At 42.8% G+C, this 12893-nt stretch overlaps 1 protein-coding gene across 2 annotated transcripts in view; it reads right to left on the reverse strand.

Moving 5' to 3' along the window:
• Positions 1-12893, reverse strand: part of metap1 (methionyl aminopeptidase 1) — a 51315-nt gene that overhangs the window by 23863 nt on the left and 14559 nt on the right. Inside the window, exons 1-4 of one of the 2 annotated variants that reach the window (XM_078403084.1) lie at positions 11796-11917; positions 9786-9892; positions 5851-5911; positions 228-319 (exon numbers count right to left, since the gene is read on the reverse strand). In XM_078403084.1, coding sequence (XP_078259210.1) covers positions 228-319; positions 5851-5911; positions 9786-9848 — 216 coding nt within the window. In that variant the 5' untranslated portion in view covers positions 9849-9892; positions 11796-11917. Of the gene's footprint in view, positions 1-227; positions 320-5850; positions 5912-9785; positions 9893-11795; positions 11918-12893 lie in introns of those variants that run through there. The other variant, XM_078403074.1, reaches the window with a different exon arrangement.

The raw sequence follows: 12893 nt of genomic DNA on the forward strand, positions 1-12893 counted from the left end.
AAGTTCATTAGAGCGCAAGTTTGCCATACTCTAGTTAAAGTCTTTTGTAACCCTTCATGGTGCAGTCTCAGAAATATTAATATTGAATTATTCAGTAAACTCAAATGGAGGATTCCATAATACAGTAACTATATGTGAATCGATATGATTATATGGCAGGGCCGAAAACACAGTGCAATGTTCTGATTCTGGCGTCTTATAAAACAAAATGAAGCTTCACAACTTACTCGACATACTAGCCGCATTGCTTCTATGTCTTCTGGAGGCAGAATTTTGATTTGTGATGTTCCTTTTAAGGATTGTTCGGATTCAGAAACACCTTGGAAGAGAGAGGGAAGGCAAATTATCATGCTATTGTGATAGAATCCCTTTCAAGATGCTCACTAGCCAAAATAGTGTCCAATATCAGGTTGGATGGAAAGATTAAAAAACAATTTTCAAACCCATTGCCAAGGCCACGTAAAAAAAGCAAACAAACCATTGGTTTAATATCTAGAGCATTAGAATTTGAAAATAGAATTGTTGTATGTTGGAGAACCTTGCACTGTCCGTATTATAAAAAGAACATAGAGGCACAGGGAAGGTGCAAATCTGACTTACAATGATGGGGTTGAGACGGACAGAGATCAACCATGATTGAATGGCGGAGTAGACTTGATGGGCCGAATGGCCTAATTCAGCTCCTATAACTTATGAACTTATGAATGATGTCACTAGATATTATAATTATTATTAAACGTTGCACATAAATGACAAAACACTGAGCTTTGGGGTGCAGATATATTTTAAGGTATGGGGTGCAAAGTTTAAAGGAAATGTGTGAGGCACTTTTTTTTTTACACAGTGGGTGGTGGGTGCCTGGAATGCACTGCCGGGGTGGGGGAGGTGGTTGAAGCAGATACATTAATGGTATTCAAAAGGCTTTTGGAAAGGGATATGGAAATGCAAGGAATGTACGGATATGGATTCTATCCATTGATAAGAGGTGGGCTTGGCATCATGTTCTGCACAGACTTTGTGGGCCCAAGGCCCAAGAATATGTTCTATATTCTGGTGACCTAATGCATGATTTGTAAATGACTGGTATTTAGGCACAGAAAAAGTGGGGAAAATTAATACATTTATTGCCTGTGGAATTCACTTCAATAGCAAGGAACAAAAACAGTAAATGCTGGAAATACTCAGCTGGTCGGGCAGCATCTGCAGAAAAAAGAAGCGGAGTTAATGTTTCAAGTTCAAGACTTTCTGTCAGAACTCTGAAATAATTGAAATGGGAAGGTGCTTTTATGAGGAATGAGTGGAAAGACTAGGTTAATATCCCTTTAAATTTGGAAGAGTGAGGGCAAGGTTCTTGGAGTAACGGGGTTAATTTGGAGAGATGTTTCCTCTTTAGGCTTTAGAGATGCAGTGCAGAAACAGGCCCTTTGGCCCACTGAGTCTGTGCTGACCAGCTGACCAGTGTACACTAACCTGTTCACATGAGTGACAATTTTACAACTTACCGAAGCCAATTAACCTTCAAACCTGTACGTCTTTGGAGTGTGGGAGGAAACTGGAGGACCCGGACAAAACCTGCGTGGTCACAGGGAGAACGTACAATCTCCATATAGGCAGCAAGCGTAGTCAGGATCGAACCTGGGTCTCTGGCGCTGTGAGGCAGCAACTCTACCCAGGGCTGGGTTAACATAGTAGCAAAAGTAGCATTTGCTACAGGCCCCATGCTAAATGCTTGAAATCAGCATCCCACAGAGGGACGCTGTGTTGCGCACGCCGCTCCCCAACCGCCGCGGCTAGAATGTGTTGTCGGGGCTGCGCGGACCAATGGGCAACTGGCGCATCACTGCCCCGCAGGTTTGGGCAGTTTGAGTGGAATGTGGCCCATTGTGTAACTTGGAGGCACCGATTTAATGTTGCTCCTTCAAAAGGAGTGGCATTGAATCGGTGCCCCAAACATAGGTTGCATAGCAACCCGTCTCCCGGCCCGGGCGGCCACCGTTGGTGGAGCGGGGGCACATGGCCGCTGGCTGGGTGAGGTCACGTGGGGCACGGGCGGTGACGTCACCTTATCCTGTATTTAAGGCCCCTTTATAACATATGCTACGGGCATATGCGCACTAGCGTAATCCAGCCCTAACTTTAGCGCTGCCCCACTAGTTCTTCCCTCTTGTGGAAGAATCTAAAACTAGGAGTCAGGATAATGAGTCACCCATTTAAGGCAGAGATGAGGCAATATTTTTTCTCTCGGGAGTTGGGTGTAGAATCAGAAATATAAAACACAGAAACAGGCTGTTCAATCCACCAAATTTATGCCGACCATCATGCATCAGTTTACACAATCCCACTCTAATCTCACTTTATTCTCCCCACATTCCCATCAACTCTCCAATCATTCTACAACTAATTTATATACTCGGGACAATTTACTGTGACCAATTAACCCATTAACCTGCACGTGCAAACTTTGCACAGGAGGGGACCGAACTGTTTGTTAGAGCTATACAGCAGCTACTGTTCTGGCTACTACACTGTGCTGTCCCTCTCTAGTAAGAGTGGTCCAGGGTAGAGTCTTGTAGGAAAATAACTGCAGATGCTGGTACAAATCGAAGGTATCACAAAATGCTGGAGTAACTCAGCAGGTCAGGCAGCATCTAGGAGAGAAGGAATGGGTGATTTTTCGGGTCGAGACCCTTCCTCAGAAGGTAGAGTCGTTACACTTTAGAGATACAGTGTGGAAACAGGCCCTTCGGCCCACCAAGTCCTTGCCCACCAGTGATCAATTTACAAGTTTACCAAAGTCAATTGACCTACAAACCTGTATGTTTTTGGAGTGTGGGAGGAAACCAGAGCACCCGGACAAAATCCACGCGGTCACAGGGAGAATGTACAAACTTCTTACAAACAGCACCCTTCGTTGGGATTCGGCAGGTCTTTGGCGTTGTAAGGCTACCGTTGTGCCACTGTGCCGTCTTGGGCCGTCATACAGCACAGAAACAGGCCCTTCGTCCATGCTGACCAAGATGCCCCATTTCATCTAATCCCATGTGCCCATGTTTGGTTCCCATCCCTCTAAACCTTTCTATCCATGTACCTGTCCAAATGTCTTTTAAATGTCCTTAGAACTTTCTTCTTCAAATGGCAGTGTAGGCAAAGTCTAACGACAACGGGGTGTTAAGGGCTTGTCCCACTTAGGCGATTTTTTAGGCCACCGTCAAAGTCGTAGCAGATCGCCAAAATTTTCTTTTACCCTACGACAATGCCGAGTCAGGTCGAGATTACACCGTCTTCGGAAACATTGTGAAATTCCCACGCTGTCAATGCTTCTCCGGTGTCCTAATTTTACGCTGAAATCACTGACAAGTCGGTAAGTACTTGAGAGTTTTGAAATATAACATCTTGCCCGGGTTACTTGAAAACCAAGCTTCACGGTAATAAGGCATAAACTGGATTGACTTCCAGTTTACAAATAGCAGTATTATGAAATTTAATTTTAATAGTGGTTAAATAGATTTTTGTGCGGAGTGTGGGCATTCTTTGAAAATGTACGGGAGATGCATATCTGGTGTATGGGTTGCATATCTGGGTTGGGAGCCTACTTTAAATGTAATCGCTGATGGCCACAAACATCACGAAAATCCCCACGCTTACATGACTGTCAAACTGTCGCCTCCAATCCACCTGTCAAATGTCCTGACAGTAAATAAATTGGTTAAACACAAGTATTTTATGGTATCTTCAAATGACTTTACTTAATTTAATATTATGTGCTTCTAAATGCATCTAAGAGAACCTAGCAAACCTGGGGACAGCATGCGACAGCGCCCGCAATAAGCAACGATACCTGGCGACAAGCCAGCTGTCGCCAAGAAATTTCACTCTGGTTGATTTCTTAGCGACGCGCTGAGATCCACTACGATTCTTGGAAGACTCCTCACGATCATGCACGCGACACCCCGGCGAACTGTCGGCGACAGCCTAGTCACCGGCAGTCGCCTTAAAATCGCCTAAGTGGGACAGGCCCTTTAGGTTACCAGAGGGCAGATGGATGTGGAATTGAGGTTATAGAGGTAGTCTGATAGATAGAGCAGGTTTGAAGGGTGAGTGGCCTACTCTTCCTTGGTTATATCAATAGGCAAGGTCATTTTACCTCATTTTACATGCTTAAGGATGCAGATGTTCAATGGAGTTTGTATGTTCTCCCTGTGACTGCATGGGTTATCTTCGAGTGCTACAGGTTTGTAGGTAAATTTGGCTTCATTTTACAGGAATTTAAAACACCTTTTCCCAAAGAGCAGGATGAATATGGAACTTGCTTTGAATCAAATAGCAAAGACGCATTTAAAGAGAAGCTTGACGAGGATAAAGGTATAAAAGATTATGCTTATAGGGCGAGATGTAGGATGAAAGCATAACATATGCAAAACATATGCAGGAGCAGGCCCTTCAGCCCACAATGTCTATGCCAAACACAATGCAAATTTAAACTAATCTCCTCTGTCTATGCATGATCCATATCCCTCAATTCCCTGCATTTCCATGTGCCTACCCAAAAGCCTCTTTAATGTCATCTATTGTATCTTCCTCCATAATCACCACTGGCAACATATTCCAGGCATCCACCACCCTCTGTGTAAAAAAATTGTCTTGACACATCTTTTTTAAAGCTCTGCCCTCCAGTCTTGGACTTTTTCACCCTGGGAGAAAGGTTTTGACTATCTACACCATCCATGCCTCTCATAATTTTATATACTTCTATCAGGTCTCCATGTCAACCTCTGATGCTCCAGTAAGTTTGTCCCATCTCTCCTTATAGTTGATACCCTCTAATCCAGGTAGCATTCTGGTAAACCTCTTCTTCACACTCTCTAAAGCTTCTGCATCCTTCCTGTAATGGAACGACACGAAGTGCACACAATACTCCAACTCACTAACCAAAGTCCAATGAAGCTGCAATATATCTTCCTGACCCTTACACTCAATGTGCCTGACTGATGAAGGCAAGCATCCCATTTGCCCTCTTTACCATTCTTTCTACTTGTGTTGCCACTTACAGTGAACCATGGGCTTGGACCTCAAGATCCTCTGCACATCAATGCTGTTAGGGCTCTTGCCATTCACTAACTGTATACTTTCCCCTTGTATTCGTCCTCCCAAAGAGTTACAACTCACATTCGTTTGATACTCCATCTGCCAATTTTCTGCCCATTTCTGTAACTAATCTATTTCACGTTGTATACTTTGACAGAGTTCCTCACTATCCGCAACTTTACCTATTTAGCGTCGTCTGTAAACTTATCAACCATCTACATTTACATCCCTTTGAATATGTCACAAACAACTGGAATCTCATGTTTTAAATTGAATATAGACCAGGCGGAATCTCACCAAACACATACTGATTCACTACAAAATTTAGCAACAAATTGCTGGTAGCACTAAGCGAGTTAGGAAGCATTTTTGCAGGAAAAGGGATAGTTGATGTGTTTAGATCAGGATCCTGCATCAGAAATGTTCATCATCCCTTTATCTCCACAGATGCTGCTGAGCCATTGAGTTCTTCCAGCAGTTTTTTTATCTGCTCCAGTTTCCCAGCATGTGCAATCTCTGTGTTTCCACTACAATATTCATCCTCGCCTCTTCACCAACTGAACAAACACCAAATGTATTGTAGTTTTTGAATCACTATACACAAAACCTTGTGCTCTAATCACTGATGTGACAAAATCCCCAAAGTGAATTCGAAGTGAAGCACACCAAACAATTGTGAATACCAAACTGTAGGTTCCAGTTAAAATAAAGTCTCAAGTTATATAAATTTTCATTTATGTTAGTTGTAAGTGAATATTAGGATACCTAATGGATGATCAGCATAATCAGGTCCCTGGATATAACTTGGAACAGCCCTCATGGCAGTCTATGAAGAATAAAATACAAAACATTAGAGGTTCTAATAATTTCAAAATATGCTTGCAAATAGATATTATTACATTTTCTCCTTTATTGTCAAGTTTGAAAAACCATCCAGAACATGGGAATATAAACTTAAAATTACACTCTGAAAAAGTGTCCTGACCTACTCCAGCACTTTGTGCATTTTTTGGTACACTGAATCTAAGGACATAAATTCAACAGAATTCTTAAAAGAATAGACAGGGAATGAGAGAAATTAATTTTCATCAGAGTTGGCAGCTAACTCTGAAAGGATGATAAATGCAAAAATTCTGATCGCATTAAAAGTATTGGGATGTGTGTGTAGGCTGCGAACTACAAAACTGCAGAGTATTGTTGGGAGGTAGGATTGAGTTGTGCTGTTCTTTTTCAGCTGGAAAATAACACAATGGGCCAAATGGCCTCCTTCTGAGTTGAAAACCTTCCATCATTCTATAATACTAGATAGGTATGTCATTCTAAAAAGAAACACTGAATGGTTGCATTGTGCCCAGTCCAAACAGATTGCATAAAGAGACACAAAGTGCTGGAGTAACTCAGTGAGTCAGGCAGCAGCTCCGGGGAGCATGGATAGGTGATGTTTCGGGGCCGGACCATTCTTCAGTCTGAAGAAGGGTCTCGATCTAAAACATTACATATCCATGTTCCCGAGATATCCTGCCTGACCCACTCAGCTACTCCTGTACTTTTCTGTCTTTTTGTTGTAAACCAGCGTCTACAGTTCTTTGTCTCTTCAGACAGAATGCAGGTTCCCTGCATAAAGAAAGTACAAAAACAATGTTTGCACTCTTTCAATCCCCTACTGAATACAGTATTAATTGAGGACTATTAATGTTATGCTACTGTTCAGGAGCAGCAATTCAACGGAGTCAGGCAAACATTGATCGCAGGACAGTTGTTAGATACTCTCATCAGGGAAACAAAAAGGGCGGCACGGTGGCGCAGCGGTAGAGTTGCTGCCTTACAGCGAATGCTGCGCCGGAGACTCAGGTTTGATCCTGACTACGGGCGCCATCTGTACGGAGTTTGTACGTTCTCCCCGTGCCCTGCGTGGGTTTTCTCCGATATCTTCGGTTTCCTCCCACACTCCAAAGACGTACAGGTATGTAGGTTAATTGGCTGGGCAAATGTATTAAAAAAAAAATAATAATAATAAAATTCTCCCTAGTGTGTGTAGGATAGTGTTAATGTGCGGGGATCGCTGGGCGGCGCGGACCCGGTGGGCCGAAGGGCCTGTTTTCGCGTTGTATCTCTAAATCTAAAAAATCTAAAATGATATTTAATTTGGAAAGATATGGTTGATTCAAGAACAGCCTTGTTGGATTTGTTAAAAAAACAAATCGCGACCAAAAGATTTGATTAATTTGCTCAATTTGTCAGAAAGGTTGAGGGTTAAGCAATAGATGTTAAATATATGACCTTTCAGAACACAAATCAATAAAGGAGGTTTAGTAACGAGATCGAAGTTAGCAGAAATAAAAGGAAAAGTGCTGGAATGGGAGTTAAATTGATTCAGATGATGGTTTCTAGTGGTTTTCAATGCAGATGCCCCGCAAGGATGTGTTCCCAGAACCCTGCTATACACTAATGACTCTAACTCCATCTACAAGTTTGGAGATGATACCACTGTGATGGGCCGCATCGTGAACAGTGACAAGACGGAATATGGGAAGGAAAACTTAGTCACATGGTGTCAGGACAACAACTTCTCCCTCAATGTCAGCAGAACAAAGCAGCTAGTTATCAACTTCAGGATGCGTCAATGATGTCAACGTGACAATGGTGGATAGGTTCAGGTTCTTTGGCTTAAATATTACCAATAATCTATCATGAACCAACCACATTGATGCAATAGCCAAGAGGACACACCAGCACCTCTACTTCCTCAAGAGACTGAAGGAATTTAGACATGTCTCCAGTGACTTTTACAAACTTCTACAGATACACCAAAGAAAGCATACTGTCAGGTTGCATCACAACTTGGTTTGGGAACAGATCTGCCCAAGAGTGCAAGAAATTGCAGAGTTGTGGATAAAGCCCAATCCATCACAGACCAAACTCCCCACCATTAACGCCATCTACACTTCATGCCTTGGAACAGCAGCCAACATAATCAAAGATTAGTCTCACCCTGCTCGCTCCTTCTTCTCCACACTCTTATTATCAGAAGATAGAGAAACATGAAAAGGCACTCCACCAGACTCAGGAACAACCTCTCTCCCTTCTGTAATCAGGCTTCGAATGGTCCTTCCATAAGCTAGGGTACCCCATTGTGGAGGTTGCAATTGGTGGGGTACAATGCTGAGACCTATATTCTGCACTCGGTATCTATCTCTTTGCTTTACCTATTGTACTTGAGTTTGGCTTAATTGTATTTGTATGTAGAATCTGATCTGTTTGGATAGCATACAAAACATAGCAACATAGAAAATAGGTGTAGGAGGCCATTCGGCCCTTCGAGCCAGCACCGCCATTCATTGTGATCATGGCTGATCGTCCCCAATCAATACCCATGCCTGCCTTCTCCCCATATCCCTTGATTCCACTAGCCCCATGAGCTCTATCTAACTCTCTCTTAAATCCATCCAGTGATTTGGCTTCCACTGCCCTCTGTGGCAGAGAATTCCACAAATTCACAACTCTCTGGGTGAAAAAGATTTTTCTCACCTCAGTTTTAAATGGCCTCCCCTTTATTCTAAGACTGTGGCCCCTGGTTCTGGACTCGCCCAACATTGGGAACATTTTTCCTGCATCTAGCTTGTCCAATCCTTTTATAATTTTATATGTTTCTATAACATCCCCTCTCATCCTTCTAAACTCCAGTCTTTTCAACAACATTTATATAAATGAATAAAGCCAGTAAACAAACCTAGTCTTTTCAATCTTTCCTCATATGTCAGTCCCACCATCCCAGGGATCAATCTCGTGAACCTACGCTGCACTGCCTCAATTACAAGGATGTCTTTCCTCAAATTAGGAGACCAAAACTGTACACAATACTCCAGATGTGGTCTTACCAGGGCCTTATACAACTGCAGAAGAACCTCTTTACTCCTATACTGAAAGCCTCTTGTTATGAAGGCCAACATTCCATTAGCTTTCTTCACTGCCTGCTGTACCTGCACGCCAACTTTCAGTGACTGGTGTACAAGGACACTCAGGTCTCGCTGCACCTCCCCCTTACCTAACCTAACTTCATTGAGATAATAATCTGACTACATTGAGATAATAAAACGATGCTTTTCACTGCACCTCAGTACACGTGACAATAATAAACCTAAACCAAGTTTGTTTGTTTTTTGCACCGAGAAGTGGCTTGCTATGTATGGTGTGCCAAGATTCAGTTTTGGATTATTTCCTCTTTGTAATCTGTATAAAAGAGAATAGGTGGTTGATAGATGAGGTAAATACATTCAATATCTAGGATATCTGCAGCAACTTACATGTTGACATTGATAATCCTGGTGAACAGGATTGTAATTAGCAAATCACTTTTAACAGGTGAAATAAGAGTATCACATCCTTGCAGGAAAAATAAAAGTTCTTGAAAATTAGAATGGCACACTTGGAAAGATTCCATAAATTATTTTAGAAGGGTGTTAGACAGATACTCGAGCATAAGAAAATGGAAAGTTGTGTTTATTCTTGCCTGGAGCCTGCAAAAGCAACAATGAACCAAATGCACTCCTTCGATGATACTCAAATTCTAAAGAATCGGTGCCCTATATATTATCCACTTAACTTGTACATCATCCACTTTAACTTGAGGAACCAATTGTTCAACAAATGTTCCTTTCAGCTTGTTTTATATAAATGAATAAAGCCAGTAAACAACATACCAATGGATAGTGCGGTCTTAATTTTCCTGTGTATCGATACCCAGGCCAGGGATCTGTATTCATTTCACCTTTCTCAGGCTTAAAAGATTCTTTAGACTTTTCATTTTCTGAAGGGAAAAGCAAGTTACAATTTAGTGAACGACTTGCTGCAATTCTTGCAACAGTGTTCTAGAATCATTTTCTACAATAATTTTCTTTAATTGATTAATTGAAGCAGTAATTTTCACTGCAAAGTCATTTTTTTTAAAAGCAAACAATTCTCAGGTATTACACTTTCCTCATAACATGGTTTGATTTCCACTTGGGTAGCTGCAACCCTACAGTATGAACAATTTCAAGTTACCCTTCCTACCCCAACTTTCTTTCCTGTGCCTCCCCACACCCTGGTATGTACACTGTGCTCCCACTCGCTCCCACACTACCCAGTCATTCTACTCCTTTCCCCTCTTTTGTATGTTCCTCTCCTATACCCGTCCCTCATTTCCCCTTTGCCCTCCTCTTTTCCCTCTCCCCTTCCACCCATGTTCCTCCCTCTAGTTTTACATTTCACTCCACTTCTCGTCTTAGCTGACACCCTTTTGTTTCTTTTCACCTCTAGCCTTTGTCACTTACTCCGCCCATCTGCAAATTACCCCTCACCCACCTAACACTTCCCAGACTTTGCTCACCACCACTTCTTTTCAAGCTTTCTCCCCCTCTCCCCCGCTACCACCATCCCCAACCAATCGGTTTGAAGAAGGGTCCTGACCCAAAACGTCATCTGTCCATTCCCTCTTCAGTTTAGTTTAGTTAAGTTTATTGTCACGTGAAAAGGTTTTATTGTAAGCTAACCAGTCAGCAGAAAGACAACGCATTATTACAATTGAGCCATCCACAGTGTACAGAAACAGGATAAAGGGAGTAACGTTTAGTGCAAGATAAAGTTCAGAAAGTTCAATTAAAGATAGTCCGAGGGTCTCCAGTGAGGTAGATGGTAGCTCAGGGGCATTCTATCGTTGCTGATTAGCTAGGAAGAATCTGTCCCTGAATCTGTTGTGCGTTTTCACACTTCTGTACCTCTTGCCTGATGGGAGAGGGGAGAAGAGGGAAAGACTGGGGTGAGACTCGTACTTGATGTCCACAGATGCTGCCTGACCCACTGAGTTCCTCCAGCACATTTGATTTTTTCCCATTAAAAGGCATTGATGTTTAACCTGACAGTGTTGGTAAGACATGGAAAATAAAGCTCGCTTTTGTTGCTCACTAAATATCTGCATTATAAATTAGAGCAGCACCAAATATTATAGAAGCTAAGTCTGGTTATACGACAGAAGGCACAACTGATTGGAATGGAATTTTTAAGGAGGCGATTGTGCTGATAAGATCAAAGATTTTAAGAATCACAATGCAATTAAGAAGAATAAACGTCTGCTGAGGAAATAGAAAACTTTCTAGTTTAGGAAGCATGAAAAAAAAAGATATTTCAAGCATGTCACCCAAAAATGTACCTCAGGCCCATTCACACCACACTTGGAAATACTGGTATCTGGTGCAAAAAACTGGTGGAAGACCTCAGCAGGTCAGGGTGCATATGTGAAGGCAAAGTGATGGTCGATAGGGTACAGAAAAGATTTACCAGAATGCTGCTTGGATTAGAGGATGTTAGCAATTAGAGGTTGGCTAAACTTGGATTTGTTTTTTTAGATTGTCGGGAAATTGAGGGAAGATCTGACCGAAGTATATAAAATTATGAGAGGCATAGATAGGTTCAGAATCTATTTCCTAGTGTGGAAATGTCAAAGGCAAGAGGGCATAGTTTTACGGTCAGAGGGAGAAGGTTTAAAGGAGATGTGCAGGGCAAGTTTATTTTTCTTACACAGAGTGGTGGGTGCCTAGAACGCATTGCCAGGGGTGATGGTGGTGGACCCAGGTACAATGATGGTGTTTGTGGCTTTCAGAAAGGCACATGGGTATGCAGGGTATGGAGGAATATGGATCAAGTACAGGCATAGAATATTAGTTCAACTTAACATCATGTTCGGCATGGACATTGTGGACCGAAGGGTCTGTTCTGTTCCTTTGCTGCACTGAGCAACAGTAGGAGCTGATGGCATTACGATGGGTCAGGCCAACCTCACGTGATTGATCCTGTGTCACCTGGACTCCAGACCTTAAAAGAAATTGCATTTAGGCCACAATTGGATTTTTAGAGAGACTTGAAAGTTACAAGATGGCACTGGAACATGGTGACTATCTGCGTGCCATTCCAGAAGATGATCTATTTACTCATTGTAGTGTAATTTGATTGGATAATATATATTGAACAAGTTTTTCAGTATTTATTCACAAAATGCTGGAGTAACTCAGCAGGTCAGACAGCATCTCAGGAGAGAAGGAATGGGTGACGTTTCGGGCCGAGACCCTTCTTCAGACTGATGTCAGGGGGGCGGGACAAAGGAAGGATATAGGTGGAAACAGGAAGATAGAGTGAGACTTGGGAAGGGGGAGGGGAAGAGAGGGACAGAGGAACTATCTAAAGTTGGAGAAGTCAATGTTCATACCGCTGGGCTGCAAGCTGCCCAAGCGAAATATGAGGTGCTGTTCCTCCAATTTCCGGTGGGCCTCACTATGGCACTGGAGGAGGCCCATGACAGAAAGGTCAGACTGGGAGTGGGAGGGGGAGTTGAAGTGCTCAGCCACTGGGAGATCAGGTTGGTTAAGGCAGACTGAGCAAAGGTGTTGAACGAAACGATCGCCAAGCCTGCGTTTGGTTTCGCCGATGTAAAGAAGTTGACATCTAGAGCAGCGGATGCAATAGATGAGGTTGGAGGAGGTGCAGGTGAACCTCTGCCTCACCTGGAAAGACTGTTTGGGTCCTTGGATGGAGTTGAGGGGGGAGGTAAAGGGACAGGTGTTGCACCTCCTGAAGAATGAGGTCATCTCTGATGCCCTAGTGTGAAACACCTCATCCCAGGCGCAGATGCGGCGTAGACGGAGGAATTGGGAGTAGGGGATAGACTTTTTGCAGGAGACAGGGTGGGAAGAAGTGTAGTCCAGATAGCTGTGCGAGTCAGTGGGTTTATAGTAGATGTCAGTCACTGGTCTGTCTCCTGTGATGGAGATGGTGAG

This window comes from Rhinoraja longicauda, chromosome 1, assembly GCF_053455715.1.
Source record: "Rhinoraja longicauda isolate Sanriku21f chromosome 1, sRhiLon1.1, whole genome shotgun sequence".
In the NCBI taxonomy this organism is placed as follows: domain Eukaryota; kingdom Metazoa; phylum Chordata; class Chondrichthyes; order Rajiformes; family Arhynchobatidae; genus Rhinoraja; species Rhinoraja longicauda.